A 25,245-nucleotide genomic window follows, 5' to 3' on the forward strand; every position below is an offset into this window, starting at 1 on the left:
GCGTCTATTAGGGAGATATTTCCCCACCCTTACAAGAAATGTTTCATTCTCCTCTCCAACCAACGTGAGATCTCACACCAAAAATCAAGCAAAGACCAAAATTCATTAGACTGATTCAACCAAAAACACGAGCATCCAAAAGAAAAAAAAAAAAAAAAAAAAAAACTTCCCAAAAAATTCCCACCAAGAATTTTCATGTAAAAGTCTCCAAGTTTGGAAAATAACCAAAACAGTCCAAAATTTAATGAATTTAAGAGAAGAAGCCGTGTGGGGACATGTTTGTTTCTTTTTTGGTCCCTTTAAATGCCCACATAAAGTACTCAATTTACAATTCTTGAGTCCATTGACCAAGTCTCAAGTCTTCTTTAACAGTCAAAACTTTTGAAAATTCACCCAATTTTGTTTTTGTTCATCTTTAACTTGGCTTATAAAGTGTCTATCACTTGCATCACCGTCTGCATGGCCTTGTTCATCCCTCCACAGAAGAAGACGCTCACCCGCAGTGTGCCAGTGAGGACGCTGAGCCATGAAATGGCACAGGAAGCTGATCTTCCTGGCTTTAGATTCCACCCCACAGAAGAAGAACTCCTTGAATTTTACCTGAAACATGTTGTTTCTGGCAAGAAGCTGCAATTTGATCCTATTGGGACTCTTAATCTTTATCTCCATGATCCTTGGGAGTTGCCTGGTTTGTGTTCTTGAAAAAAAATTAGCTCAATTGTTTAATGTTTTGTTTTGATTCAATGAGGTGAAATGTGATGTGAATTATTGTGTTTTTTTGTGTATAGGATTGGCAAAGAATGGAGAGAGGGAGTGGTACTTTTTTGTGCCAAGAGATAGGAGGCTAGGTGGGGGTGGGAGGCCGAACCGAACCACGAAAAACGGTTATTGGAAAGCCACTGGGTCCGACCGAAAAATCGTTAGATTATTGGATCCGAAGCGACTCGTTGGATTGAGAAAGACACTTGTGTTCTACTTAGGAAGAGCGAGTAGAGGAATTAAGACTGATTGGATCATGAATGAATATCGTTTTTCTGATAACTCTCCGTTGTCAAAGGTATCTATCTCGATCTTACTTGAAAAGAGTTTCGTGTTTGGTAACCGTTTCTTGTGGAAGAAGAAACAAACATGAAACGAGAATAAGAACGTTATTAAACGAACTCTTGCTATTCATCTTAGTATGAAGATTCTATAAGTTTTTGTCATCATTCATCGTGTTTGGTAACAATTATTTCGTTCTTTAATAAACCCTATTGGTAACTGACGTGGGATCTCACAATCCACCCCCTTTCGGGACCCGACATCCTTGTTGGCACACCGCCCAGTGTCCACTCCCTTCGAGACTCAGTGTCCTCGCTGGCACATTGCCCTCTCTCAAATTCAAATCGATGTGGGATCTCACAAAATAAACATGAAACGGAAACAGGAACGTTACCAAACGAGCTCTTGCTATTCATCTTTCTATCTTTTGTAATCATTCATTCGTGTTTGGTAGCCGTTTCTTGTAGAAGAAAAAACAAACATGAAACGAAAACACGAACGTTACCAAACGAGCTCTTACGATTCAGCTTTTGTAATCATTCATTCTTGTTTACATTCTTTGTAATGCAGGACATGGTGCTATGCAAAATCTATAGGAAAGCAACTTCGTTGAAAGTCCTAGAGCAAAGGGCAGCCATGGAGGAGGAAGATGCTAGGCTTTTTCAAGCTTCTTTGCAAATTCCATCAGAGCTGAACAACCTGACTGAGCCTCAAGTTCCAAACCTGAACATGGACTGGTCCCAAGACCTACTTTGGTCCCAATCCAGTAGTCCATGGCTCCAAACTTTGACCCCATCTGCCAGTTTGCTCAATTTCTAATGTTTTCATCGAGAGCTCGGTTATTTGTTCTAAATCTCGAGTGCCTAGTGTCACAGTCATGCTTGTCATGCCCGTAACCGCATGCCTGTATCATGTCAAACTCTTATCTTACTTTCATGTTGTATTATTTTATCATTTTAGTAAAAACATGTCTATTCTTACCAGACATGAAAGGCTTCCAAGTGCACTTAACATCTATTCTGCTTTTTTTCAAAAAAATTTCAACTAATTTCCTCGTCCACGTTTTATAAAACATATTCTGTCAAACGTGGCTCGAAGTTCGACCATATGTCAAAATTGTCCACGAAGTTTAATCTTTACACGACTGACTTGTTCACTAAATTAGAACAACTACCACGTAATTGTTGTCTCGGAGTCTCCAACTCATTAATAAGCTAACCACCATTAATTATATATGATTCTCTTTTAGGAAGATAAACTAATTCAGCCTGGTCTGCCTCCATGGTGACAAGGAGCTCGTTCCACACATGAACACATGTGAGAAGATTAATGATATCTCTGCATTGTTCTTGACATGTCTCCCACCACTATGTCATTCATGAGCTTCTTATCTCTTCAATATCTTTTGAGTAATCTGAAAAATCTGCCACGCATGAGCGGTGTTGAAAGAGCTGCCTTTTTTAATAACAAAGAGAAGACATGTTTCCATTGCTCACGGTACCGCTGGTAGATATTGTCTTTTTTCGACTTTTTCTTTCGAATTTTCTCTCAAGGTTTTTAAAACGCGTCTATTAGGGAGAGGTTTCCACACCCTTATAAAGAATCCTTCGTTCTCCTCTCCAACCGATGTGGAATCTCACAATCCACCCCCTTGGGGGCCAGTGTCCTTGTTGGCACTCGTTCCCTTCTCTAATCGACATGGGACACCCCAATACACTCCCCTTCGAGGCTCAGCGTCCTTGCTGGTACACCGCCTTGTGTCTACTCCCTTCAGGGCTCAGTCTCCTCGTTGGCACATCGCCCAGTATCTGGCTCTAATATCTTTTGTAACACCTCAAGCCTACCACTAGTAGATATTGTCCTCTTTAGGCTTTTCCATTCAGACTTTCCTTTAAGGTTTTTAAAACGCGTCTACTAAGGAGAGGTTTCCACACCCTTATAAAAAATGAATCGTTCTCCGCCCCAACCAACGTGGGACCTTACCTCGTCTATATTGAGCTTGAGCTTAAGCCAACATGGTCATGCTTTTATACCAAGAATCTTCCCCACTTCTAATTGATACTCTAACAATTCCTGAAATACTACTTGTTTTCTTTGCATTGGCTTGAACACTAAACACCAACTAGCAGCTTTGGACTTTGTTGTCATTCCAGAAACAACGCACAATAATGAATGATGATGATTCAAACATACCTATATCACTGCAGAGCCAAATTTCTTAGCAGTCAGCAGGCTGCCTTTGCTTTCAGCGCCAGATCTTTGATGAATGGCCAACCCAAGTTCATACAGACATTCCTTGGCTGAGCTACAGATACCCCTCAGCCTCAGCTATCTATCCAGCTGCTATCTCAATATGTATGTACTCCCTCTGCTTAATATATATCAGTGCATGTTTAGCCATTTTCGTGGCAGTGTTTCAAGTCTAGGACTCATATTTTAATCAAAATGAACCTGTTCTGATCTGTTTATATTATAAAAGATTATGTTTGTCTGCCACCATGAATACAAGAAGCCTGCTTCACACATGCACCATAACATCTTGATGATCTTTGTGTCGGTTCTTCCACTATCAGTTCAGCTCATTGTTCATTATTCAAATCCTATATTTGAGATACAACGTGATTAACTTTGTTGTTATATGTATTACGGAATCAAATTGTCTCTTAGTTGAAAGACATTCATAGGATTCTTGTGCTTATCATCATTGTTGAGACAATTGGTATCTTTGACAGCAATGCTAAACTTCATCTGGTAACCTTGGTTAACTATTTGACCTCTAGTTAACGTAATAGAGTTTAAGCCATTAGGAACGAGAAACTGTGTAATGGCACAAGCCCACTGCTAGCAAATGTTGTCCACTTTGGCCTGTTACGTATCGTCGTCAGCCTTACGATTTTACAACGAGTCTACTATGGAGAGGGTCTAGCCCTACTCTGACCAATGCCTCGCACTTATGACTGATTTTGATACTATTTGTAATAGTCCAAGCCCACTGCCAGCAGACATTGTCCGCTTTGGCTCGTTACGTATCGTTGTCAGCCTCATAGTTCTACAACGCGTCTACTATGTAGAGGGTTTAGCCCTACTCCGACCAATGCCTCGCACTTATGACTGGTTTTGAACCATTTGTAATAGTCCAAGCCCACCGCCAGCAAATATTGTCCACTTTGGCCCGTTACTACCGCCGTCAGCCTCACAATTTTACAACGCGTCTATTATGAAGAGGGGACTAGCCCTACTCCGACCAGTGCCTCGCAATATCCGATGACTGGCTCTAATACCATTTGTAACAGCTCAAGCCCATCGTCAGCAAATATTATCCATTTTGACTCATTATGTATCGTCGTCAACCTCCCGATTTTACAACATGTCTACTATAAAGAGGGTCTAGCCCTACTCTGATCAATGTCTCGCACCGTCCGGTGACTGGCTCTGATACCATTTGTAATAGTCTAAGCCTACCGCCAGCAGATATTGTCCGCTTTGGCCCGTTACTATCGCCGTCAGCCGCACGGTTTTACAACGTGTCTATTATGAAGAGGGGACTAGCCCTACTCCGACTAGTGCCTCGCAATGTCCAGTGACTGACTTTGATACCATTTATAATAGCTCAAGCCCATCATCAGCAGATTGTCCATTTTGACTCGTTATGTATCGTCGTCAGCCTCACGGTTTTACAACGTGTCTACTATATAGAGGGTCTAGCCCGACTCCAATCAATGCCTCGCACCGTCCAGTGACTGGCTCTGATACCATTTGTAATAAGCCCAGCAGATATTGTCCGGCTTAGCTCGTTACGTACACTCGTAAGCCTCAGATTTTAAAACACGTCTACTAGGGAGAGGTTTCCACACCCTTATAAGGAATGCTTCGTTCCCCTCTCCAACCGATGTGGGATCTCACAATCCCCGATGGCTAAAACAATGAAAGTTTCCAAAGTTAAAAGACCAAAATGGTGAATTGAAGGATGGCTAGTTCTTTTTTACTCTCCTTTGTTCAAAGAGAGCAGAGGAGCATGTCTGAATTCTATCCAAAAAGGCTCACATTTGTGATATTGAGTTCACAAGCAAATTTGTATAAAAGGTATCTGTATATATTATATACACACTGTGGTGTTTACATTGACAAAATTGTATTCTCATCTAAGGTTTCAGCCTTAGTGATTTAGGATGTTGAGAAACGAGACTCTATTCTTGATAAGACGTCGATACAGACGCTCGAGATCATCTTCAAGTTCATCGACGCTCGAGTCCAGTTTCCTCACCAAGTTCTGAACATCTTCAACTTGTAGGACATTAGATTTATGACTTTTGATTGAATATAATGTAGCATCCACCATCTCTACTAAGTTTGTGTTTGAGCCTTCCTCTTTGCAGGCTACTCTCTTGGGTTGCATCAGCTTGGAAACCATAGACCATCGGCTCGCCTTCGATGCCGACTTCGGTCCAGCCATAAAGGACAATAAGGACTCAATGGTGCTATATGTGATTGCTTCTGCCTGTTTTAACAAGGTAACAATGTCTGAACTTTCATCACTTGTCTTGGAACTTGATTTTTCCATTCCTTTCAAAGCCTTGTGGATTGTTTTCTTCATAATCTTTCTTGAGTTCAAATACTTTTGAACATCATTTGTTATGTCATCTCCTCTTCTTCTACGTAAAACAAACTGGAGTTCATGTGTGCATTCTTTCATTTGTGATAATACATCCTTTGCCATGGAACACAAGTCCACGAGCTCGAGTGATCCTTCCAACAAGTCGTCGACCGAGTCGTTGTCAACAAGAGCTTGATGGGTGAGTGGCAAAAGAAGTAAATTATCAATGGAATCATGCAAATCTTGAACTTTTCCAAGTTTTTGGCTCAAGGAAGATGATGAAGAAGCGGCTGCAGAGGCCTTCAATCTGCAGAGATGTTCATCGACGTCGTCGACGACTGGATGTGGCCTCAAGGGCAAGCTGTTCGAGCGAGTGTGGAATGATTTCTTTGAGATGGAGTCCATTTTTCTTGGAGAAGAAGAGGCTTGAGCTAATGAACCAACTTGGTTTGTGGCTTTTGGCCATTAGGGAGCCATATTTATATTAGTTGGCTAAAGGAGACGTGAGGAATCTTAAGCTCATCTGCAGAAGCAATGAATTCAGCATTGTTTATGCCATGTCTCCCTCCTACCTCTTCCTAGTTTCTTTATAATCAAATGGTATCAGAGCCACACACCAGACGGTGTGTCAACGAGGAGACCGAGTTCTGAAGGGTGGACACAAGGCGGTGTGCCAGCAAGGATGTTGAGCCTCAAAGGAGAGTGGATTGGAGGGTCCCACATCAATTGAAGAAGAGAACGAGTGTTAGTGAGGACGCTAGGCCCGAAGTGGGCAGACTGTAAGATCCCACATCGGTTGGAGAGGGGAACGGAGCATTCTTTATAAGGGTGTGGAAACCTCTCCCTAGCAGACGCGTTTTAAAACCTTGAGGAGAAGCCCATAAGGGAAAACTCAAAGAGGACAATATCTGCTAGCGGTGGGCTTGGACCGTTACAACAAACATTCAGGTAGCTCGTATGCTTAATATATATCAGAAAGCAAAGGAAACATTTGAGACCTCATCTACTTAAACCTGTTCAGATCTGTTTATATTATAAAAGATTTAGTTTGCTTGTGACTGTGGAGACAAGAAGATTGCTTAACACTTGCATTCTTGAAGATACCACTTGTTTAAAATAAACCTGTTTAGATCAGCTCATTGTTGATTATTTAAATCCTACATGAAGAGTTGAGACACAATTGGAATCTTTGACAGCCTAGATATTTGTATATATTATACATGTATAGTGATCTTGCTTAATCAAACCGACGCGTTACGCTTGCACGAGTGAGCATCTTTCTCGAGGCATTGGTATCGATTTTGTTGGCTTATCTTGAAAATGCTGAACTGGGTCCATCTCTGCAGAGGACAAGATGGTTGATTTACACATGAAAACGTGTGGGAATCTTGTTCCTCCCAATGTACTGATATTATGAAGCACACGAGTGGTGTTGATAGAGTTGGCACTGTGATGTCCCACATTGGTTGGAGAGGAGAACAAATCACCATTTATAAGGGTGTGAAAATCTTTCCCTAGCAGATGCGTTTTAAAGCCTTGAGGGGAAGCCTGAAAGGGAAAGCTCAAAGAGGACAATATCTGCTAGCGGTGGATCTGGGGCGTTACAACACCATACAGAAAGAAAGAAGAACTTTTTATGGTACCATATGAATAGAAAAGGGCATTTACATATGAATCTAACGTTTTCTTTTCCTCTTACGAAATCACGGATCTCCATAATGGTATGATATTGTCTACTCTGAGCATAAGCTCTCGTGGCTTTGTTTTTTGTTTTTTCAAAAGGCCTCGTACCAATGGAAATGTATTCCTTACTTATAAACCCATGATCAACCCCTTAATTACCCGATGTGGGACTCCTCTTCCAACAATCCTCCCCTCAAACAAAGTGCACCATAGAGCCTTCCCTGAGGCCTATGGAGCCCTCGAACAGTCTCCCTTTAATCGAGACTCAACTCCTTCTCTAGAGCCCTCGAACAAAGTACACCCTTTGTTCGACACTTAAGTCACTTTTGACTACACCTTCGAGGCTCACAACTTCTTTGTTCGACATTTGAGGATTCTATTGACATAGCTAAGTTAAGGGCATGTTAGAAATCACAAACCTCCACAATGGTATGATATTGTCCACTTTGAGCATAAACTCTCATGGTTTTGCTCTTGGTTTCCACAAAAAACCTCGTACCGATGAAGATAGTATTATTTACTTATAAACCCATGATCAACCCCTTAATTAGCCGACGTAGGATTCCTCTCCCAACAATCCTCAGCAAATGTTTCCTCTAGTTACTTAGGAACAACATCAACAATACTAATATTGTAAGAAGTTAGCCATAGAAGAAGATGATATTGAATTCACGAATAGTGTTTGCAATGCCAAAAGTTGTATGAAATGTATCTGTATATATTGTATATGTACTTTGGTGTTTACATTTGACAAAAATGGATTCCTATGAGCCTACTCTCTAAGTTTTCATCCATAGTAATTTAGGATGTTAAGAAAGGAGACTCGATTCTTGATAAGATGTCGATATAGACTCTCGAGATCTTGTTCGAGGTCATGAATACATGACTCCAACTTCCTCAACGAGTTTTGTGCATCCTTAACTTGCACCAGGACATCAGATTTCTGATTGATGATTGAATACAATGCAGCATCAACCACCTCGACTTCGTTTCGATTTGCACCGACGTCTTTGCAAGCAACTCTCTTAGGATGCATCAACTTGGAAACCAAAGACCACCTGCTCATCTTTGATGACAACTTCTGCCCTGCTATGAAGGACAAGAAGGATCCAATGCTATTATATGTGACGACTTCTGCGTCGTTTAATAAACGAACAATTTCCGAACTCTCGTCGCCATTTTCGTAACTTGTTCGTTCCATTCCTTTCAAGACCTTGTGGATTGCCTTGTTCATCATCTTCCTTGAGTTAAAATACTTTTGAATATCAACTTCAATGTCATCTCCTCTTGTTCTGCGCAAAGCTGACTCAAGTTCATGTGCACATTCTTTCATTTGTGATAGCACATCCTTAGCCAAAGAGCACACGTCCAAGAGCTTGATAGAGCCTTCTAGCAAGTCATCAACTGATTTGTTATCAACAAGAGCTTGATGGGTGGATGGCAAACAGAGCAACTTATCAATAGAATCATGTAAATCATGAAGGCCATCAAGCTTTTGACTCAAAGAAGATGAAGAAATGGCTTCAGAGGCCTTCAATCTGCAGAGATGTTCATCAACTTGATCCAAAACTGGATGTGGCTTTTGGGGCAAACTGTTAGAACGGATGTGGAATGATTTCTTTGGGTTTGCAGCAAAGGAATCCATTTTCAAGTTGAGTTCATGTTTTGGGCTTCATAAGACTATTATTTATATAACTTGGTTGAGAGAGACAAGAGGAATCTCAAGCTCATCTTATCTCCACCATTATTGATGCTGATTTCAGCTATGTCTGTGATTTGCCAAGCTTTCAAGACATTGTTTAAGCAAGCATCTTTGTGGAGTGGCATCAGTTTTGTTGGGTCATCTTGAAAATGCTGATCTGGGTGTGCTTCTGTTGAGGACAAGCTTGTGGCTTTGCACATGCAAAGGTTTAGTTTCAGAGATATCATGGCGATGTTCATGATGTGTCTCTCAATGGATTGTCGAGCAATTTGTAAATTATGAGGCACACGAGTGCTGTTGACAGAGTGTTAGTGCACGGGGTAAAATTGCTGGATTCTTCTTTGCTGCAGGGAAGAACTTTTATGGAACCTTAAAGAAAGAAAAGGGTTGTCTTTGAGTTGGATGGACTTTTTTTCTTCTTTAATATCTGAAAACAAGCCAGGGTAAGATCAGAAACGCTAACCGACCCGATTCCTGTGAGATCCCACAATGGTTGGAGAGGGGAACGAAACATTTCTTATAAAGACGTGGAGACTGATCCTTAGCAAACGCGTTTTAGAACCGTGAGACTGATGGTCATATGTAACGGGCCAAAGCGGACAATATATGCTAGTGGTGGGGTTTGAGCTGTTACAAATGGTATTAGAGCCAAACATCGGGTAGTGTGTTAGCGAGGATGCTGGGCCTCCAAGGGGGTGGACTGTGAGATCCCACATCAGTTGGAGAGGGGAACGAAACATTTCTTATAATGGTGTTGAAAGCTCTCCTTAATAGACGCGTTTTAAAAACCATGAGGTTGACAGCGATACGTAACGGGTCAAAGTGGATAATGTCTGCTAATGGTGAGTTTGGACTGTTACAAATGGTATTAAAGCCAAACACCGGGCAGTGTGCCAGCGAGGATGCTGGGCCCTCGAGGGGGGTGGGGATTGTGAGATCCCACATCGGTTGGAGAGGGGAACAAAGCATTCCTTATAATGGTGTGGAAACCTCTCCCTACTAGACGCGTTTTAAAAATCGTGAGGCTGATGGCGATATGTAATGGGCCAAAGTGAACAATATCGGCTAGTAATGAGTTTGGGGTTTTATAAATGGTATCAGAGCCAAACACCGGGCAGTGTGCCAGTGAGGACGCTGGGCTCTCAAGGGGGGTGGATTGTGAGATCCCACATCGATTGGAGAGGGGAACAAAGCATTCTTATAATGGTGTGGAAACCTCTCCCTACTAGACGCGTTTTAAAAACCATGAGGCTAACGGCGATACGTAACGGGCCAAAGCGGACAATATCTACTAGTGGTGGGTTTGGGCTGTTACAAATGATATCAAAGCCAAACACTAGGCAATGTGCCAGTGAGGATGCTGGGCCATCAAGGGTGGTGGATTGTGAGATCCCACATCGGTTGGAGAGGGGAACAAAGTATTCCATATAATGGTGTGGAACCCTCTTCCTAATAGATGCGTTTTAAAAATTGTGAGGCTGACGGTGATATATTACGGGTCAAAGCAGACAATATCTGCTGGCAGTGGGTTTGGGCGGTTCTTCCATCGGTTAAAAATGGTGCTTATTGTGTAAATGTGGCAAGATCCGCCATGATCGTTTAAGATAACTTTCATTAGCAGGAAATTGTTCTGCTTAACTATAATATACATAAACGAGCAAATTGCCTCTTAGTTTAAAGGCAACCTACCATGTGATTCTCATGCTTATTGCCATTATTGGGGCAATTGGGATCTTTGACAGCAATGCTAATCTAGATACTGAGCTTATCAGGTAACCATGGTGGGGTAATGGTAACAATCCAAACCCACCGCTAGCAGATATTGTCCGTTTTGGCCTGTTATGTATCACTGTCAGCATCACGATTTTAAAACGCGTCTACTAGAGATAGGTTTTCACATCCTTATAAAGAATGTTTTGTTCCCATCTCCAACCGATGTGGAATCTCACAATCCATCCCCCTTTGGGGCCAGCGTTCTCACTGGCACTCGTTCCCCTCTTCAATTAACGTGAGATTTCACAATCCACCCTCTTCGGGACTCAGCGTCCTCGCTGGCACACCGCTTGGTGCCTAACTTTGATACCATTTGTAACAACTCAAGCCCACCGCTACTAGATATTGTCTGTTTCGGCCCGTTACGTTTCATCGTCAGTCTCATGATTTTAAAACTCGTCTGCTAGGGAGAGATTTTCATACCCTTATAAAGAATGCTTCGTTTCCCTCCCTAACCGATCTAAGATCTCACACTCCACCCCCCTTTAGGACCCAGCGTCCTCGCTAACACTCATTCCCCTCTCCAATCGATGTGGGATCTCACAATCCGCCCTCCTTTGGGGCCCAGCGTCCTCACTGGCACTCGTTCCTCTCTCTAATTGATATGGGATCTCACCGTCCACCTCCTTCGAGGCCCAACGTCCTTACTGACACTCATTCCTCTCTCCAATCGACGTGGGATCTCACAGAAACAACAGTGAGAGGTTTCCACACCCTTATAAAGAATGCTTCATTTCCCTCTCTAACCGATCTGGGATCTCATACTCCACCCCCTTTCGGGACCCAGCGTCCTCGCTGACACTCATTCCCCTCTCCAATCGCTATGGAATCTCACAATCCACCCTCCTTTGGGGCCCAGCGTCCTCGTTGGCACTCGTTCCTCTCTCTAATTGATATGAGATCTCACCATCTACTCCCTTCGAGGCCCAACGTCCTTGCTGACACTCATTCCTCTCTCCAATTGATGTGGGATCTCACAGAAACAACCGTTCGAACAATAAACACACTTTTCTTTGCACTTCTACCGATCAAACTCTTTCAAATTCAAGTGTAAACTTCAAGTCTCCAAAAGTTGATTCTCATAAGAATAGAAAGGTATATGTATATATATACAATTTGGTGTTTACATGTAGCAAAAATGATCTCTCATGACATTGATCATGATACTATTATCTAAGCTCCATCCTTAGTGATTTAGGATATTGAGAAGGGAAACTCTATTTCTTATTAGATGCCTTTGTAGACTCTCGAGATCATCTTCAAGTTCTTGAATACACGACTCAAATTTCGTCAACGGGTCGTGCAAGTTGAACGATTTATCGGTCGTGTGGCTAGCAATTGCATATAGTATGGCATCCAACATGTCTACCTCATCTTCATCTTTGCAGGCAACTCTTTTGGGTTGTACCAGCTCGGAGACCAAAGACCATGGACTCAACTTTGATATCAACTTTTGTCCTGCAATGAAGAACAATACTGATTCAACAGTACTACATGTCACTGCTTCTACTTCATTTAACAAGCTAACTGTTGCTGAATTTTCCTCACATTGCTTAGAACACTTCCTTTTGATTCCCTTCAATGCCTTGTGAATTGTTTTCTTTATCAACTTCCTAGAACTCGAGCACTTTCGAAGCTCGTTAGCGATAACCGATTCACCTCTTCTTTGACGTAAAACTGATTCGAGTTCACGTACGCATTCTTTTGTCTGCAACAATGCATCTTTAGCCATATCACACAAGTCTAAGATCCTTAAAGACCCTTCAAGCACATCATCAACCCCTTTGTTACGTGATATCCCACATTGGTTGGGGAGGAGAACAAAACACCTTTTATAAGGGTGTGGAAACCTTTCCCTAGCAGACGCGTTCAAAAACCTTGAGAGGAAGCCTGATAGAGAAAGCCTAAGGAGGACAATATCTGCTAGCGGTGGGCTTGGATGGTTACAAATGGTATCAGAGCCAGACATCGAGTGATGTGCCAATGAGGAGACTGTTCCCCGAAGGGGAGTAGACACGAGACAGTGTGCTAGTAAAGACGCTGGGCCCTGAAGGGGGGTGGATTGTGATATCCCACATTGGTTGGGGAGGAGAACGAAACACCCTTTATAAGGGTGTGGAAACCTTTCCCTACAGACGCGTTCAAAAACCTTGAGAGGAAATCTGAAAGGAAGAGACCAAAAAGAACAATATCTACTAGCGGTGAGCTTGGGCTGTTACATGTTATCTCTCTCGCGGACAAGAGTTTGTTGGGTGAATGGTAGAAGAAGTAGCTCATCAATGCAACCATGCAAATCTTGGTTCTTTCTCTCTTGGAGAAGCCAAAAGGGTAGCTAATGACCTTCAAAAAAGTTGAACAGCTTCAATATAACAACTGGGGCTGGAGAGACACAAGGAATCTGGATCTAAACGTTATTGCAGCAATGTTTTGGCAATGTCTCCTATCCTTTGAGCTTTCAATGCATAAACTAAACATATTAACGTGTTCGAATTGCAGGAGAATCTTTCTATTAGACAAGATTGGATCGGATATGTGTCGGGCGATGTTTGTGATATGTTAACCGATCACCGGGTTGTTAGCTCCTTGTTTATATACTTAATCCTTCAATGTGTTCATATAACCTGCAACTAGTTCATATTATAAAGCCAACGAGTGCTGTTGACAGAGTCTTGGATATCATTGTATCCTCTTGCTTAAATTCTGGCTGAATGATGTCCATTTTAAAACTTGTTCTATCTTGTAAGCTTCCTCCATTCTCAACTATTGTAAGCATTGGAATCCCCACTATGCTGCCATCTTCTAGCTCTCATGCTTATGTTCTAAAAAATGAACAAGTGAATTGTCTCTTGAATTCATACTTTGATTGACGTAACTCGTTGGTGTGAGATCCCACATTAGTTGGAGAAGGGAACGAAGCATTCCTTATAAGGGTGTGGAAATGTCTCCCTAGTAGATGAATTTTAAAACTGTGAGGCTGACGGCGATACATAACGAGCCAAAGTGGATAATATCTGCTGGCGGTGGGCTTGGGTTGTTAAAAATGGTATCAGAGCTAGTCACTAGGCGGTGTGATAGTGAGGACGCTAGGCCTCAATGAGGGGTAAATTGTGAGATCCCACATCAGTTGGAGAGGAAACGAAGCATTCCTTATAAGGGTGTGGAAACCTCTCCCTAGCAGACGCGTTTTAAAACCATAAGGCTAACAGCGATACGTAACGGGCCTAAGCAGACAATATCTACTAGCGGTAGGTTTAGGCTGTTACAAATGGTATCAGAGTCAGTCATCGGGTGGTGTGCCAGCGAGGATGCTAGGCCCTCAAAGGGGTGGATTGTGAGATTCCACATGAGTTGGAGAGGGGAACAAAACGTTCCCTACAAGGGTGTGGAAAGTTCTCCCTAGTAGACGCATTTTAAAACCGTGAGGTTGACGGCAATATATAACGGGCCAAAGCGGACAATATCTACTAACGGTGGGTTTGAGCCATTACAAATGGTATCAGAGTCAGTCATCAGGCGATGTGCCAGCAAGAACGCTAGGTCCCCAAGAGGGGTGGACTGTGAGATCCCACATCACTTGGTGAGGAGAACAAAGCATTCCTTATAAGGGTATGAAAACCTCTCCCGAGTAGACGCATTGTAAAACCGTGAGGCTGATAGCAATACATAACAAGCCAAAACAGACAATATATGCTAGCAGTGGGCCTGCGCTGCGCTGTTACAAATAAAGCGATGATTGTTGTGATAGATGGGACTAAGACCATTATAATTCTGCATAACTTCACTTACACAGAGCTGTTTAGTTGATAATTAAACAAATATACAACATGTTCTATATAGTTTTGTTCAACACTTCTCAAAATTTAGTAGTTGAAGATGTTAAGAAGAGACACTCTTGTTTTGATTATGAACCTATAAAGACCCTCAAGTTCTTCTTCAACTTCCTTAATGCTTGCCCCACACTCCCTCACCAAGTTCTGCATATCTTCAACCTCTGTTTGGTGATTGCTAATTGAACTTAATATCAAGTCCAATCTTTCTATTACACTTATGCTTGTTTCTTCGCTTATGCATGCTACTCTTTTGGGTTGAACAAGCTTGGAAAATGAAGCCCAGCAGCTCCATTTTGATATCAACTTTGTTCCTGCTATGAAGAACAATAAGAACTCTATACTATGGTATGTCATTGCTTCAACCTCTTTAATCAAGTTCACAATGGTTGAACTTCCATGATCTTTGTAGAAATGTTTGCCTTCCATTCCCTTCAAGGCTTTATGGATTGTTTTCTTTATCAACTTCCTTGACTTCTGAAGTGAACTAGAACTACAAACGTCTCCTCGCCTTCGACGCAAAATCGACTCGAGCTCACGAGTACATTCCATGGTTTGTAACAAGCCGTTCTTAGCCGTATCACACAAGTCGAGCAGCTCGAGAGATCCTTCTAGTAAGTCATCCAACACTTCCTTATCACTCCCTTGGGCTAATGCTTGTTGGGAGTGTGGTAAAAGAAGCAGCTTATCAACATAATCATACAAGACTTGAAGGGCACCAAGCCTATGGCATAGTAAAGAAGATGTGGCTTGAGAATCCTTGAATTTGCTCAATTGCTCGTTAACTTTGTTGATGATTTGGTGTGAGTTTCTTGAGTTCATAGCTGAGGCATCCATGTGATATCCCACGTCGGTTCGGAAGGAGAACGAAACACCCTTTATAAGGGTGTGGAAACTTCCCTAGCAGACGCGTTTTAAAGCCTTGAGGGGAAGCCCGAAATCTGGCAGCGGTGTGCTTAGGCCGTTACAATCCATCTTACAAATAAGTCTAAGCAATTTCAATTTGGCTTCATGTTTTGGCAATGATGATAGTATATATAAAAGGGTTGAAGACATATGGAGAAGCTCAAGCTCATGTTCATCACCGTGTCAGCTATGTCCAAGCAATGTCTCCCTCCAACCAGGTTCCTACTCACTGGCATCCATTGTTTTTCTTTATCTATAACCACACGAATGCATCTTATTTAAGTATAGACCTTTTTTTTAATATGATAGTGTTTGATAGCTCTATTAGTTTCTTCCATGCAATCAAGACAGTCTGTCTTATGCATGAAAGCGACGTACCCACAGACAAGCGCGTTACACGTAAACGATACACGTCCACATATATGAAGAATTAAATATGTTTTTATTAAATTCACATTTTCTCTCCTCGACCAGCTAACTTTGTTTTATTCCCTGATTCAAGTTTTTTGTGAGACCCTGTATTAGTTGGAGAGGGGAACGAAGTGTTCCTTGTAATATAAGGGTGTGGAAATCTCTTCCTAGTAGACACGTTTTAGAATTGTGAGGCTGATGGCGATACGTAACGGGCCAAAGCGAACAATATATGCTAGTGGTGGGCTTGGATTGTTACAAATGGTATCTAGGTCAGACATCAGGTGTGTCAGAGAGGACGCTGGGCCCCAAGGGGTGGATTGTGAGATCCTACATTGGTTGGAGAGGGGAACGAAGCATTCCTTACAAGGTGTGGAAAACTCTGCCTAGTGGTGGGCTTCAATATATACTAGTGGTGGGCTTCGACTGCTACAAATGGTATTAGAGTCACCAGCGAGAACACTGGGCCCTCAAGAGAGGTGGATTGTGAGGTCACACATCGGTTGGAGAGGGCAACAAAGCATTCCTTATAAGGGTGTGGAAACCTCTCCCTAGTAAACGCGTTTTAGAACTGTGAGATTGACAGCGTTACGTAACGGGTCAATGCAGACAATATCGTACTATTGAGATTATATGCTTTTTAAGAGGAAACCCTTGATAGAACACAGTTTGTCCAAGCTATGTTTCATGATCATCAGTCTCCATCCAACATTCCAACTCATAAACTAGTTTAACACGTTTTGGTTCGGACAAGAAGGTTGCTCCGAACCCGCACACGTACGAGAAGCTCGAGGAGTCTTCTTCCTTCATTATCACATCATATTTTAGCCCTTTTCATGCCGTACCTCCAATGACACCATTGTGCATGCTGCAGGGTAAACTCCCCTTATGGCATGATTGTATTTGTCAGATATTGTCTGCTTTGGCCCACGATTTTAAATTTTGTCTGCTAGTAAGAGGTTTCCACGCTCTTATAAGAAATGTTTCGTTCTTCTCTCCAACCAATGTGGGACTTCACAATCCACCCCCTTGAGGATCCAGTGTCTTCGCTCGCCCACCGCCCAAAACCTGACTTTGATATCATTTGTAACAGCCCAAGCCCACCACTAGTAGATATTGTCCACTTTGGTCTGTTACATATCGCCGTCGGTCTCACGGTTTTAAAATACATCTATTAGGGAGAGGTTTCCACATCCTTATAAGGAATGTTTCATTTTCCTCTCCAACCGACGTGGGACCTGATAGAACATTGATAGAAAATTATTAAATCAAGTGGCCATGAAGGTTAGAGACAATTTGCATACAATTATTGCTTTGAGGCATATAAAGTTAGTTTACCATGCGAATCTTTCATGCCACTATTGAGACAATTAGAATATCATTAGCTGGCAATAGTGCAAATTGAAGGTACTTAATTTCCAACCTTAGTTGACCATTCAAAAGATTATTACACCAGAACCTCACTGCTAGCAGATATTGTTCACTTTGGCTCTGTTACAAATGGTATTAGAGCCAGACACCGGACGGTGTGTCAATGAGGACACTGGGCCCTGAAAGGGGGTAGATTGTGAAATCCCACATCGGTTGGAGAGGAGAACGAAACATTCCTTATAAGAGTGTGAAAATCTCTTCCTAGTAGATGTGTTTTAAAACTTTGAGGGGAAGTCCTTCGGAGCCCAACGTCCTTGTTGGCACAATGTCTAGTGTCCACCCCCTTCGGGGCTCAACGTTCTCGTTGGCACACCGTTTAGTGAAATCCTCTTTGGGATTTCTCTTTTGGGCTTCCCTCAAGGTTTTTAAAACGTGTATACTAGGGAGAGGTTTCCCCACCCTTATAACGCTACAAAAGACTAAATAAATCAAATTACAAGAATTGGAAGTCTTTTCTAAAATCTTACATGACAAACCAAGAGCCTAAATCATTCAATGGCATCTAAAGGTCAGCAGCTCTGTTCCTTCATTTATGCTTGTTCTTACCCTTGGATTAGCAAACTGTTCCTTATGGGATGTTGAACAAGAAAATGATTGCAGTTTTAAATGCCATAGAAGTGATTGATTATTGCTACTCCTTTAAATTGTGGAGGAAAAATGGACAAAAGTCGGATTTTAGGCTGTGAGATCCCACATCAGTTGGAGAGGAGAACGAAATTCCTTATAAGAGTGTGGAAAAACTCGAAAGGAAAAGCTCAAAGACAAAAATATCTACTAGCAATGGGCTTAGATTGTAACAAATGGTATCAGAGCCAGGCACTGGGCGGTGTGCCAGCGAGGACGTTGAACCCTCAAGAGGGGTGGATTGTGAGATCTCACATTGGTTGGAGAGGGGGACGGAACATTCCTTATAAACGTAAGGAAACCTCTCCCTAGTAGACACGTTTTAAAAATCTTAAAGAGAAGCCCGAAAGGAAAAGCTCAAAGAGAACAATCAGGGTATCATTAAACAAAAATAGAGTATTGTATGTATATATATGCATATTCATTCAAACACTTTTCAAAATTTAGTGGTTGAAGATGTTGAGAAGGGACACTCTTGTTTTGATTATGACCCTATAAAGTCCCTCAAGTTTATCTTCAACTTCCATAATGCTTGCCCCACACTCCCTCACCAAGTTCTGCATATCTTCAACCTCTGTTTGGTGATTGCTAATTGAACTTAATATCAAGTCCAATCTTTCTATTACACTTATGTTTGTTCCTTCGCTTATGCATGCTACTCTTTTGGGTTGAACAAGCTTGGAAAATGAAGCCCAGCAGCTCCATTTTGATACCAACTTGGGTCCTGCTATGAAGAACAGTAAGCCTTCTATGCAGTGGTATGTGACTGCTTCCACCTCTTTTATCTGGCTGACAATACTCAAACTTCCATGATCTTTGTTGGATGGTTTACTTTCCATTCCCTTCAAGACTTTGTGGATTGATTTCTTTACCATCTTCCTAGAATTTAAACACTTCTTCAATGAACTAGAACCACCAATATCGCCACGTCTTCGACGAAAAATCGACGCTAATTCATGTGTGCACTCCCTGGTTTGCAACAGGGCATTCTTGGCTGTGTCACACAAGTCCAGCAGCCTAAGAGATCCCTCTTGCAACTCATCTAACACTTCCTTGACCAGAGCTTGTTGGGAGAGAGGCAAAAGAAACAGCTTATCGACCGAACCGTGTAAGTCTTGAAGGGCGTCGAGTCTGAGGCCTAGAGAAGAAGATGTGGCTTCTGAAGCTCTTAATCTGTTCAAATGTTCATCAACTTGGGTGAGGGCTGGGTGTGGATTTGTGGGAACACTCCTTGAACGAACGTGTTGTGAGTTGCTTGGGTTCATAGCTGAGGCATTCATCTTAGCAATAAGTCTAAGCAATTTCAATTTGGGTTCATGTTTTGGCTATGATGGTTGTATATATATGACAGGGTTGAAGAAACATGGGGTATCTCGATCTCATGTTCATCACTGTCGAAGCTATGTCCAAGCAATGTCTCCCTCCAACCAGGTTCTTACTCACTGGCATTCATTGTCTTTTCTCTATAACCACACGGATGCATCTTATATGCCTTTTTTTTAATTTGATATTGTTTGAAAGATCCATTAGTTTATTGCTATTTGCAAGAGAGAGCCTTTGTCTTATTCATGAAAGTCACAGTCAAGCAGCTCAAGCAAACCGCTAACAGATATTGTCCACTTTAGCTCGTTATGTATTGACGTCTGCTTCATGGGTCTAAAACGCGTCTATTAGGGAGAGGTTTCCACACCCTTATAAGGAATGTTTCGTTCCCCTCTCCAACCGATGTGAGATCTCACAATCCACCCCCTTGGCGGTCTAGTGTTCTCACTGGCATACCTTTCAGTGTCTGGCTCTGATACCATTTGTAATAGTCCAAGCACACCGCTAACAGATATTGTCCACTTTAGCCCATTACAAAGTCAGCTTCAAAATTTTAAAACACATCTCTGTTAGGGAGAGGTTTCCACACCCTTACAAGGAATGTTTCGTTCCCCTCTCCAACCGATTTGGGATCTCACAATCCACTCCCTTAGGGGCCTAGCGTCCTCGCTAGCACACTTTTCAGTATCTGGCTCTGATACCATTTGTAACAATCCAAGCATACCGCTAATAGATATTGTCCGCTTTAGCCTATTACGTATCAACGTCATCTTCACAATTCTAAAACACGTCTATTAGGGAGAGGTTTCCACATCCTTACAAAGAATGTTTCGTTCCCCTCTCCAACCAATGTGGGATCTCACCCTCTATCTATTTGAGCGATTATTTTGGCTTATGAGACAAGAGAGACGATCATGCTTGCCTTAAGTAAGACAATGTCTTAAGAGTTTGTTGTACATTTGATTCATCAACTCAGATTCTTTTTTAAAAAATTTGTGAATGTTTAGGCAAGTTACTCATACCTCGGCTACCCTCACGAGACAACTGCTTAACCAAGGCTTTTGAACCTATCCTCTCTGTGAGATCCCACATCGGTTAGGGAGGAGAATGAAACACCCTTTATAAGGGTGTGAAAACCTCTCCCGAGCATACGCATTTTAAAAACCTTGAGGATAAATCCGAAAGGGAAAGCCCAAAGAGAACAATATCTGTTAATGGTGGGCTTGGGTCGTTACAGATGATATCAGAACCAGACACCGGGCGATGTGCTAGCGAGGAGGTTGTTCCCCGAAGGGGGGTAGACACGAGGCAGTGTGCCAGTAAAGATGCTGGGCCCCAAAGGGGGTGGATTTGGTGGGGTCCCACATCGATTGTAGAAAGGAACGAGTGCCAGCGAGGACGCTGGGTCCTGAAGAGGGGTGGATTATGATATCCCACGTTGGTTGGGAGGAGAACGAAACACTCTTTTATAAGGGCGTGGAAACCTCTCAATTCCTCTCCTTACTAGACGCGTTTTAAAAACCTTAAGGGTAAGTCCGAAAGGGAAAGCCTAAAAAGGACAATATCTGCTAGCGGTGGGCTTGGGTCTTTACACTCCCGAACTCCCGTTTTGTTTTTTCACGTACCCCAATACCACTAAATCGAATCGCGGTGGTTAGTTTCGATTTGGATCTTAGAAAACCATGGCAATGCTCAAGCAATGTTTCACGATCTTCAGCCTCCACCAACATTCCAACTCATAATAAACTTGTTTAACATGTTTTAATTCAGACAAGAAGGTTCCTCCCCAAACACACACGAGGAAAACGTTCCAGGAACTTTCATATCCACGTGCACCTTCCTGCTATACAATGTCAAACCAGTTCATAAAATATGAAGCCCCACGAGGGAGTTTTGACAAAACTGTTCATGTGCAAGAGATTATCACCTTTAAATTATTAGTTAAGGCCAAACCCACATGTGCATTCATCAATTTCTTCACTATTTTAAGCAGGAATCAGATCACTTGCTTGATTACATTTGTATTAAAAACTACATATTGTTAAGAATGAGAAATAGAAATAGAATTGGGATCGAAAGTATGATCTTCATTCATGTTTACCACGTTTAAATAGGATACAAACTATCAACTAATACCTAAAAATAGAAAAAATATATATCTAACTAAATCTGGTAAATAAATAAAATATACGGTTAATCAAATCTATACTAACAACTCCCTAAATATCTGAGATATATTCTAACTAATTATCACCGCAAAATATCCTCTTAATACTCCCCCTCAAGTTGGAGAGTGTATGTTGATCACACCCAACTTGTCCTTCAAAAAGTCAAATTGCTGTCTTCCCAAAGCTTTAGTAAAAACATCTGCCAATTGCATTTTGGTCGAAACATAACACGGTTTGATGATTCCAGCTTGTAATTTTTCTCGAACTATATGACAATCTATTTCAATGTGTTTCGTACGTTCATGAAAAACTGGATTGGCTGCTATATGTAATGCTGCTTGATTATCACAATATAATAATGCTGGTTCGGACAGTGGAACATTCAAGTCTTGAAGAATGTATCTTAACCAAGTTAACTCTAAACAAGTATTTGCCATAGCTCGATACTCGGCTTCTGCTGATGATCTGGACACATTAGTCTGCTTTTTAGACTTCCAAGAAATAATTGAATTTCCGAGGAAAATGCAGAACCCAGAAATAGATCGTCTGGAAGTTCGACAACCACCCCAGTCAGAATCGCAATATGCCTGTAATCTTAAATTGTTTTCAGATGGCAGTAGAAGTCCTTGACCAGGAGTGCCTTTAATGTACCTCAGAACTCGAAGAGCTGCCTCCCAATGTGGTTTTCTTGGTTCATGCATAAATTGGCTAAGCATACGAACTGAATAAGCTATGTCAGGCCTAGTGACGGTCAAATATATTAATCTGCCAATCAACCGTCTGTATTTACTTGGATCATTCAACTTCTCTCCTTCGGTTAAAGAAAGTTTCAGATTTTGCTCCATAGGAAATTTGTCTGGACGTGCTCCTGTAAGACCTGTGTCTTGAAGGATGTCTAGAGCATACTTCCTTTGAGACATAAAAATTCCTTTTCTAGATCGAGAAAATTCAATGCCTAGAAAATATTTCAAATTTCCTAAATCTTTGATAAGAAATTTCTGGAGTAAACTAGTCTTGAGATATTGAATTTCTTTGAGATCATTGCCTGTCAACAGAATATCATCAACATAGATTAGAACTGCAGTGAAAGAAGTACCTTTACTCTTAGTAAACAAAGAGTAATCTGCTTTGGACTGAGTGTAGCCTGCATTTTGTATAGTTGTAGAAAATATGGAGAACCAATTGCGAGAAGCCTGTTTTAATCCATAAAGAGATTTATGGAGCCGACATACTGTATTCTCCCCCTGTCGGCGAAGACCTGGTGGTAAAGACATATAAACTTCCTCGTCTAGATTACCATGGAGAAAGGCATTTTGAACATCCAACTGATGGGTGAACCATTTTCGAGCAGCAGCAACAGTGAGTAAGCAACGAAGTGTAGTAAGTTTCGCTGTAGGGGAAAATGTTTCTGTGTAATCAATACCTTCAACCTGAGTGTACCCCTTTGCTACTAGTCGAGCTTTATAACGTTCAACAGAACCATCAGAGTTGTATTTAATTTTGTACACCCAACGACAACCAATAGCTTTATGACCAAGTGGTAGAGGAACGAGAGACCATGTATGATTACGTTCCAAAGCTGCAATTTCATCATTCATAGCCTGCTGCCATAACGGGTCGCCAACTGCCTCGTCATAGGTTTTAGGTTCTGTCTGGGATGTAATAAGAGCTAGAAAAGCACGTTGAGTAGGAGAAAAACGAGAGAATGAAAGGTAATGATGAAGGGGATACCTGGTGCCAGTGCCGGGACTTGAGCTAGAGGTTAAATGATTGGCTCCAGAAGACATCTCATAATCCTTATGCCAAGCTGGAGGCTGTTTAGTACGAGTAGAACGTCGAAGTGGAGCTGATGTATCAGGTGGGATAGGATTGGAATTAGTGGGCGAATCTGGAGAAGGTGGAGGAGACGACGGAGTAGTAGGTGAAGGGATAGGAGGTGAAGGAGGAGTAGGAGGTGAAGGAATAGGAGGTGAAGGAGGAGTAGGAGGTGAAGGAATAGGAGGTGAAGGTGGAGGATGGATGTTTGAGTAGGATGGATCATGAAGTGGTACAACAGGAGTCGAAGGAGCTAATGTCGAAGTTTGTGAAGCTGATGAAAAAGGAAAATCATCTTCACAAAATTTGACATCACGGCTGATAAAGAATGTGTGAGATTGCATGTCATACAACTTGTAACCTTTATGACCACAAGGATATCCTACGAAAACACAAGGAGTTGCCCTAGGTTCAAATTTTTGCTTAGGATGTACTATAGTTGCATAACATTTACAACCAAAAACTTTAAGATGATGAAATGTAGGTGGTCGTTTGTAGAGTGCTTCAAAGGGTGTCTTGTTAGATAATAATGGTGATGGCGTTCTATTTATAAGATAAACAGCCGTTAAAATGCACTCTCCCCAAAAATTAAGTGGAACCTGTGACTGAAAAAGAAGAGACCTAGCTACATTTAGGATATGGCGATGCTTGCGTTCTACGACTCCATTTTGTTGTGGAGTATAGACACAAGTGCGCTGAAATTCAATACCACAAGAAGTAAAGAATGGTTGCAAAGATAGGAACTCAGTCCCATTGTCTGATCGAACTATCTTGATAGTAGTATGAAATTGAGTTTGAACGAATTTAACAAAGTTCATCAACAAATGATGTACTTCTGACTTATGTTGCATTAAAAAAACCCAAGTACATCGAGTAAAATCATCAACAATAGTGAGAAAAAAACGCAAACCAGAATGGGTAGGAATTTTATGTGGTCCCCAAACATCACAATGTATCAGATCAAAAGCAGAATGGGTTGTTATTGAACTTCTTGGGAAAGACAACCTAGTTTGTTTTGCTAACGGGCAGATACTGCAATTATGAGAATAACTCGCATTATTAAGATGCAATTGATCAGCTAGAAATTTAAAACGAGAAAAGGAAGGATGACCTAGGCGTAAATGCCACAAATCAGATGACTGAGATACTTGATGAGCTGAAGACTTGATTGGAGATGAAGAAATATGATAGAGACCTCCAAATTGTTTACCCGAGCCAATCATCTTCCCCGTAGCCAAGTCCTGCATAACACAAGAATCAGGATAGAAGGTGACATAACATTTCAAGTTATTGGTAAGTTTGCTGATCGACATTAGGTTTAAATTGAATGAAGGCACACATAAAACGTTGTTTAATTTAAGGTTAGGGCTAAGGGAAATATTGCCAGTATGTGACACACGTGCTGTCTCTCCATTAGGCAAATTTATTGTAGACATGATGGCAGCCTTTGGTTCAGTCATAACAGAAGATTTTGATACTATATGATCCGTAGCTCCACTATCGAGAATCCATGAATTAGAACTCGCAGAGTTAATAGATAATGTAGATATGGGAAACAAACCTGCAACATTGATGTGATTGTCAGAATTACCAGAAGGGTGATGATTGATTGCAGATAAGGCTTGTGCTATCTGTCGTAATTGCTCAGAAGAAAAATTTGGAATGGAATTAGGTGACTGTTCTTCTGTATTCAACTGTGAAACATCGGCCATATTTGCAGATGATCGATATCCACGGTTATTGTGTTGATTGTCTTGTCTTGTCCTTCCAGAATTATTTTTCTGTCGACACCGATCTTCTGTATGGCCCCTTCTATCACAAAACTTACAGTGAAACTTAAGAATTCGACACTCATTAATTGTATGACCACTTTTATTGCAGTGTTCACACAATTTGTCCTTGGCGAATTTTGAATATATTGTTTTCTTTTGCACTGCTGATGCAATC

At 41.6% G+C, this 25,245-nt stretch overlaps 6 protein-coding genes across 6 annotated transcripts; 1 reads left to right on the forward strand and 5 right to left on the reverse strand.

Annotated features, from left to right (window-relative positions):
• Nucleotides 1-376: 376 nt before the first annotated feature.
• LOC111435090 (NAC domain-containing protein 35-like) lies at nt 377-2,033 on the forward strand. Its single transcript, XM_023072423.1, has 3 exons — nt 377-688; nt 789-1,057; nt 1,612-2,033. Exons 1-3 carry the CDS (start codon nt 460-462, stop codon nt 1,858-1,860), a joined length of 747 nt encoding a protein of 248 aa, XP_022928191.1. The 5' UTR covers nt 377-459; the 3' UTR covers nt 1,861-2,033.
• Nucleotides 2,034-5,133: 3,100 nt separating this feature from the next.
• On the reverse strand, nt 5,134-6,208 carry LOC111435088. Its single transcript, XM_023072420.1, has one exon. It carries the CDS (start codon nt 6,038-6,040, stop codon nt 5,198-5,200), a length of 843 nt encoding a protein of 280 aa, XP_022928188.1. The 5' UTR covers nt 6,041-6,208; the 3' UTR covers nt 5,134-5,197.
• Nucleotides 6,209-8,023: 1,815 nt separating this feature from the next.
• LOC111435125 lies at nt 8,024-8,963 on the reverse strand. The gene has a single exon (XM_023072462.1). The coding sequence runs from the start codon at nt 8,961-8,963 to the stop codon at nt 8,106-8,108; it is 858 nt and encodes a 285-aa protein (XP_022928230.1). The 3' UTR covers nt 8,024-8,105.
• Nucleotides 8,964-11,917: 2,954 nt separating this feature from the next.
• Nucleotides 11,918-12,565, reverse strand: LOC111435091. Its single transcript, XM_023072424.1, has one exon. The coding sequence runs from the start codon at nt 12,523-12,525 to the stop codon at nt 11,980-11,982; it is 546 nt and encodes a 181-aa protein (XP_022928192.1). The 5' UTR covers nt 12,526-12,565; the 3' UTR covers nt 11,918-11,979.
• Nucleotides 12,566-14,653: 2,088 nt separating this feature from the next.
• On the reverse strand, nt 14,654-15,457 carry LOC111435126. The gene has a single exon (XM_023072464.1). The coding sequence runs from the start codon at nt 15,455-15,457 to the stop codon at nt 14,654-14,656; it is 804 nt and encodes a 267-aa protein (XP_022928232.1).
• Nucleotides 15,458-18,435: 2,978 nt separating this feature from the next.
• Nucleotides 18,436-19,834, reverse strand: LOC111435089. Its single transcript, XM_023072422.1, has one exon. It carries the CDS (start codon nt 19,270-19,272, stop codon nt 18,436-18,438), a length of 837 nt encoding a protein of 278 aa, XP_022928190.1. The 5' UTR covers nt 19,273-19,834.
• Nucleotides 19,835-25,245: the final 5,411 nt, after the last annotated feature.

Source organism: Cucurbita moschata, unplaced genomic scaffold (genome assembly GCF_002738365.1).
Source record: "Cucurbita moschata cultivar Rifu unplaced genomic scaffold, Cmos_1.0 Cmo_Scf00048, whole genome shotgun sequence".
Taxonomy (NCBI): Eukaryota; Viridiplantae; Streptophyta; class Magnoliopsida; order Cucurbitales; family Cucurbitaceae; genus Cucurbita; species Cucurbita moschata.